General features: G+C 33.1%; 1 protein-coding gene across 1 annotated transcript in view; it reads left to right on the forward strand.

Moving 5' to 3' along the window:
- Positions 1 to 5,375, forward strand: part of LOC136990652 (uncharacterized) — a 194,309-nt gene extending 188,934 nt beyond the window's left edge. Inside the window, exons 4-11 of the mRNA XM_067289042.1 lie at positions 784 to 1,022; positions 1,096 to 1,213; positions 1,283 to 1,389; positions 1,455 to 1,531; positions 1,612 to 1,848; positions 4,684 to 4,825; positions 4,896 to 4,966; positions 5,037 to 5,375. Of these exons, the coding sequence (XP_067145143.1) occupies positions 784 to 1,022; positions 1,096 to 1,213; positions 1,283 to 1,389; positions 1,455 to 1,531; positions 1,612 to 1,848; positions 4,684 to 4,825; positions 4,896 to 4,966; positions 5,037 to 5,208 (1,163 nt within the window). The 3' untranslated portion in view covers positions 5,209 to 5,375. The remainder of the gene's footprint in view (positions 1 to 783; positions 1,023 to 1,095; positions 1,214 to 1,282; positions 1,390 to 1,454; positions 1,532 to 1,611; positions 1,849 to 4,683; positions 4,826 to 4,895; positions 4,967 to 5,036) is intronic.
- The last annotated feature ends 1,595 nt before the right edge of the window (positions 5,376 to 6,970 follow it).

Here is a 6,970-nt window from a genome sequence, read left to right on the forward strand (position 1 = left end):
GGTGCCGGCAAAAAATGGAATTTCTTAGTAATCTCATGGTGAAATTAATTAACATATTTCAAGAATCAAATACTACTCGTATGAAGGAAAACTATGTACCACAGATCTTACATTGAAATAATAGTATTCTCCACTAAATCACAGAAGCAATTAACACTGCGAATTGGTTGTGGGTTCCCTCCTTGTTACGTAGAGTTTTCCGGGTTTCCTTTACGTGTTTAACAAATAAATAGGTCAGTATCCTGCAGAACATTTCCTCCAGGTGATTCCTTGGCAGATCGCCCGTGTGATGCGTTGATGTATTTCCTTAAATCTATCAAACGAACTCTTTCCGAAAAAAATTATTAAAACTTCTACATTGCATCGCAACAACACTTTCAAATTTGGAGTTTTGAAAGAGAGAGACTTTCTCAAGTTTCACTCGATATACAGCACCATGACTCATGGGCGTTCTGCCGGGGATATCTCCCGCGAAACCTTCATACAAGAAATCTGCCGGTATTTAAATCTTTGACACGCTTCGCATATCTAACATTTGCCACGTCCAGTTTTCTGGTTTTCTTTAAACGTGGCCAGACTGTTTGATGAGGTGCGAACCTGCAATCAACTACCAGTGTGACTTGTTTTATTGATTTGGCCACCAATGGTGTACATTACAGAGTTTATAATATAGGAGAAGAATAACTTTGTTTCCACTGTATATTATTTTCTGAAAACTTGTGATAAGAATGATAAGTAAATTATTTTATAAAATTTAATTTTATACTTTTGAAAATATTGCAGCTATACAGAAGAAAAAGGAAGAAAACATTTTACTGAATAGTATATGTTCGGCTGATTCGAATTATTTCATTGATGAATGCATGAAATATGGAATAGTCGAGGAACATTCAGAAGCGAAATACGTCAGTTACAGAGATTATAAATTTGAAAATGAAGATTTAGAAAATTTCCTGCAATTTGCCACTAAAAGTTTGCAATATCTTTGCTTTAACAAAGTGAATTTTACCATAGATAAATTGGTTAGTTGTGATTAATTTTAACCGAATTGTCATTAATATTTTAACTTAATTCTTTCTATTTGAAATTTTTCAGATAATCAGTAGATTTAACAAATTACTCGCTTCTTGTTTTCTGATAAAAGAATTAAATCTAATCAACTGCCATATTGGATTATGTCGTCACTTATTCAATGGAATCAGTAAATTAAGAGGTTTAGCTTCGTTTTTATGCATATATTCACTCGATTATTACATTGTCGTTATAACAAGGTTTCTTTCAGGATTGCAACGCCTTGCGTTACCTGCGTGTTCCGAAGTTAGCAAGTGCTGTATGGCGAACGTTTCGAAAACTAGGAATAATATCACCTTTAAATCCTTGAATAGTGACGTTGTAAGTATTTAATTCTTGCTCAGAATACTTGGATATCACATTCTTATTGATCATGTGTTTAGTCAGTGCTCGTGTCCATCGCCAAGAAATGTCATCAATTGTCCGAATTAGAGATCTATGGGTGCAGTGTATGCAAAAGGTATGCCATATTTAGAATTATTTTAATGTTCATTTTATATGTAAATCATGCATATCATGTTTACCTTTTGGATTTCTAAGCCATGAAAATTTAGAATTCGGTTGGGATACACATCTATCAGCTTTATCTAAGATGTGCAGATTGACTTCTTTAACATTAATGAATATTCCTCAAATAAGAGAAGCTCGTTTCCTGAAGAAGATTGCAGCTAATTGCCTAAATATCAAAAGTTTACGGATTCATAATCTGGGAAAATGTAATTACTTGGAATCCCTCTTCTGCTTTTTAATGAAGGCACCAAATTTAGTGCATTTCAGGTACATTTAATATTAGAAAATTTTAATGTTTTATAATGCTAATATTTTTCATTTGCAAGCAGGAATGATGTAAATTGAAGGCTGGGCATTCATTCGATTCATTAATATGAGTTAATGGAATGAATTCCCAGTCTTAATTACTGCATTAGTTGCTGTTATTGCATAGAAGGCTGGGAACATAATTGGCACACAATTTCGCTTGTTATTGGAGACTTAATCGATACAGATCACATCAACATGGATGAGGGGTATGAATTAATATGGACCAGCACATGGACGAACTGCCTTCCGGGGAGAGACATTGTTTTAGGTGCTGGGCATTACTCTTAGTTAGGTGTATTGGTTTCCAATTCGCTGGATATTCAATTCAATTTGAAATACATTATTTTATTTAGAAGCTTGGTTGTAAAAGGGATTTACATAACATACTATAAGTGAAGTTTAAAATGCACAATAAACACTCGATTGGCGACCGACTTGGTACGCCAATGACATTCAATAAAGTTCAGAAATTCAATCAGTTCTTATGTGTTGATCTGGTTCGTCAGAAAGACACTTTGCGACGATTTGGACGGTTGATGGCAAGTAGCTATCTCCTTGATGTCTAGTTGTTGCTGTTAACAAGCAGTAAGGATAGCGTAACGTCCCCGGGCGAGCTTCTCTTTGACAACAAAGTCTATGGGTTACTTGACATCCCGAGAGCAAACTCGTTGGAGTTAACACTGAAGTGAAAACTCGAACTTCTCGCCTCAACATTAATCTTTTATATCCGTCGACCGCGGGCTGTCTGCCAATCAGCAACTACTGTTGGTTGAAGCTTTCTTGGTGATCCAGCAGTTGCGTGACGCTGTCGACCAATCAACGTCTACACATTTAAAACTCAACGGTCGCCTTCTCAACCGTCTTTTGCGACAGCGACCGTTACCCGTATGAAAAAAAGTGGGAATCATGTTCTTCCACGATCCCACCCGACACTATATTACATTAGTGCTGTAACTGCTCTTCATCTGCCCTGTTCAAGGTTATACTTTTGGCTTCTTCTTTTTTGAAGAAATATAAAAATGAAAATGGTTATTATTTTATTTAAACGAAAACTGAATGGACTCCACGGTGGCAAAATTGAAAATTTGAAAGTAAAAATATCATACTAATCATTTTCGATGCCCAATTTTGGGCCTTCTTTGTTCTTTTCCTTGTTCCTGTGCAATCATTATATCCATTTAGTTAGTTATTTTAAAATTAATTTGTTATATGTTGGCAGTTCCTAACAGTTGTGTTCTAGTTAACATAACGTCTTAATGTTAAAAGTTTGCTTAAGAAATTTACAAAAGTGCATTCGTTCTTTGTACTTCAAGTTTAATTCATTCTGCAATTTCGTTTGAATCGTAAATAGTTTGAAGATGGGAATTAATTTTCTTTATTAGAAATAATGAAAAATGAATTAATCTGTTTTCAGTGTTGAACAGTTCGAATTTCGATAACATTAAACAGCAAATGTCCATAATCTAAGGTACAGATAACATAATTAAATACCCCAAATAATAAATAAAAATACTAAAACTAAATAAAACACTTAAATACTGTATAATAAAATAAAGATTTCATTTACGGCACATTAATTAAAGTAATGATATCATCAGCCAATTGTTCCCCATTTATACATACTATGGTGAGTTTTTCCATCTCTTTAATAACATGCGATGTCCTGAAGGCAAACATTGTCACAACTTTAGCCACATTTTCTACTTATTAAGAATGCTGTAAACCATTGAATTCGTCATTTTCAACATGGCTTTCGGATATACGCCACTCGTGTACTGCTTTTTTGCTTCGCGATAAGTTCATTTTTTATTTCAATCTTTCATTCTATAACTGTCTTCTTAGCCTTCCTTGCTTCCAGACTCTCTTCGGATGCCACGGTTAATAGATAAGGGTTATATATATACCCAAACACACAACAGATTAAGCCAAGAACATCACAAAATACACGAACGTAACGCAAGAGATGCTTTTGCAGAAAGAGCAAGACGAATTGAACACACAGCAGATGGTGTTTATGCAGGTTATCTTTTCACTGTGCTCACTGCATACGTTTCCTAACATTAAAATCTAAAGTGGAAAACATAGTCAATCACTGTTGTTGTAATTACATATTTATTCTAGTCTATCATAAAATTTGTTGAGTAGTCCATGTGTCAGCCTACAACTATGGTTTCCAGGGAATAGATCCAGATGGACCGATTGCTCAGAGGATTGTTCATTCTAGATATGTGAAGTCTTATCTATCACTACCTGGCCACTCCACTTTGGGTTTGATTAGAAACATTTCTTGATTATCACTCCTCAGAAACGATAAAAAACAATGTCCGTTATACAGACTAATGACTAGTAGGGAAGAAGTGTCGGATGACCGAAAGGATTCAGAATTAGTTTACTGTTCTGGGCACCCGGAATCAAATCAATGCGAGCAACGCCAGAAAGGTTATTCGCGAAACTCTTCATCCTGTGGATATTAAGAGGCCTTTTTCCTTACTCATCGCCGGTTCGGCCAGTCAAAGAATATGGTGGCCGTTTAGTGAGGGATTATAATTTTTCCGGATAGGCCGCCCGTGATAAGTTTCCGAGAAATTGCTTACCCAAATTCGATTTCGGGATCCCCAAAATAGTAAACAAATGTAATGACAAGGCCAAGGTTCTATTTAATACTTTTAAATATTAATTAATGTATGGAAGTCTTTTCTAACGGTCAAATTAATCAATTCTACTTGTGTTCCCAATTGTTCTGTTTTTGATTTTATTCTTAACATTTTTTGACTTTTATTTAACACTATTTAGACTTGGTCAAAGTGATATCGATTTATCAGACTCACGATTGTGGCAAGCGTTGAGCAAAGCAAAAAGGTTACGAGAGTTACGTGTTCTGTCAAACAGGAAAACAAGTATACAGGGAGCTGAAATTCTGGAAGCGTTGACAGAGGTATGTTCAAAACTTATTAATGGATCATAAAATTGGAATAATTTTAATTTAACAATAATTTATTTTATAGCTCTCTAATCTTTCTGTTTTTCACATTCATGCACCTGTTAAAATTCAAAAGTACAGGAGAATTTTATCATGGTAAACTTCCATTTTTTCATTGTAAACTTAAAATGCTAACAAAACAATAAACTTAAAGAATGTTTTGTAGGGCTATAAAAAGAAAAGAGAAGAGTGGAATAGACGTCGACATTAATCGAAGTGGATACAAATGGGTCGATGATGACATAAATCTTTTATTACAGTTGCAGAATGGATGTCGAAAGTGTTTTATATTCACTAATAATAGTTACCCAAAACACAAACTACTTTCGAATTATTAGTTAAATTCAGAATATTATTAATTTTGAAGAAAGAAGGCTCTTATGTGATGTTTTATGTGGATCCAGTCATAAAGTTCTAGGTGCTGGAGTCACTTTAAGTGTTTTTGAGACACTGGCTCAATTTCTTTACACGATACGGATCACATGCATATTGATGCTAAGTACGGTGTAATAATAAAGAGTATATATTCAGAGCGCACCTTACAAAAAAGCACTGGGTAAAGCCAAAATTTGGATCAGATTAGCCCAATAGTTCTTTCTACAGAGATCGTGAACACGTACTCTTTAAATGTAATCATGCAGTGAAACAAGAATAATAATAATGAAAGCGATATTAAGTACTAAAAAAGACGAGGTTGTTTGCTAGGTATGCATGGTAGTGCATCACTGTCTTAATTGTTTTGCACACGTTTGAATATCACAATTTTTAAAAAAGGTACTTAATTATGAATTAAGACATGTATTGTACATTCTTGCCATGAAAAGAATAACATATGTGATACGAATCTGAATTTTTCTTAAACTTGAATGCAAATTTCTCGAAAAAAGTTATGTTTAACATTGGAATTAGAATCTTTTTGCTTCAAAAAAATAATAATAATCTGGAAAAGATTTCAATATTTGAAGATTTTTCTGAATCAGCATTGAAAACACAAGTTGGATTTTTGGATTAAATAATAATAATATTTCTCAATTCATCAATATTATGGACATAAAATTTTTTTGTTTGCGAAGTTATTTTTTAGTAATTCGTTAGAACAGTATTGTGACTGTTTATTGATAGTGGATTGCATATTCAAGATCCGCAATTAACAGGATTGTTTTTATAGGGCTTATTACGTGTAAATATCAAGTATTTGTTCTGATATGAAATAATATTGTTGCAGAATTCAAGAGAGACTTGCTCTAAATGTTTGTCAAGCAATATTTGTTTTCACAGTTGAAGAAAGGTTCAAGTAATGGTGAGTGATAGATCAACTTTGCAGATATATTTATATTTTATACTAATAATAACAATAAAATTCTTAGTTTATAACCACGACTGGAGAAAGCAGGTATTGCAAGATAAGAAAATTAGAAATGTTTGAATGTGAGAAGTGCAAAAATTAATTTACGTTTGCATTATTACGTTTATGTATTATTTAGTTCAATGAGATTCGACAGCGCAACACCCGAGACAAGTTTCTATGGGAAAATGTCCCCTATTTCTGTATTAGACACGTGAAGAACAGTCATGAAACTTCATTGTTGAGTCGTGAACCAGCATCTAATGTTCTACAATTTCATTTGTTTAGAATGTTCTAATCTTTCATAAAATGTATTGTATGATTATCTGTATTCACGTTAAAACTTGTACAGATGTATTTTTGACAGGACAAAAAATACTACTATGGGTTTTTTATATTCCTCGAAATAGAAAAACTTCATTTTAATCAGGTTCAAAACTTATTTGAATCGATAAAAGTGCTGAATTACTATGGAAGGTAGTATTTCTAAGAGATTTATTTAGAAATTTTATATAAAAATTGACAAAAATATTTTTTTAAACTGCACATTGCAGCTGCTTTATTTAAAAAGAGAAAATTTTTCATGGCTACACATGTATGTAAAACAACGGTTTCATCTTTTAACAGTGATATGCCATTTTGATGAGTTACGTAATAATTTTTTGCACTTTGCTTTTGATGATTATAGAATTGCATCATTGCATCATTTAGTAATTAAAGAATTGTAAATTGCATCGTTAATTTTCACCTTTTGA

Source organism: Centruroides vittatus, unplaced genomic scaffold (genome assembly GCF_030686945.1).
Source record: "Centruroides vittatus isolate TY-2023 unplaced genomic scaffold, ASM3068694v2 scaffold_996, whole genome shotgun sequence".
Classification (NCBI taxonomy): Eukaryota; Metazoa; Arthropoda; class Arachnida; order Scorpiones; family Buthidae; genus Centruroides; species Centruroides vittatus.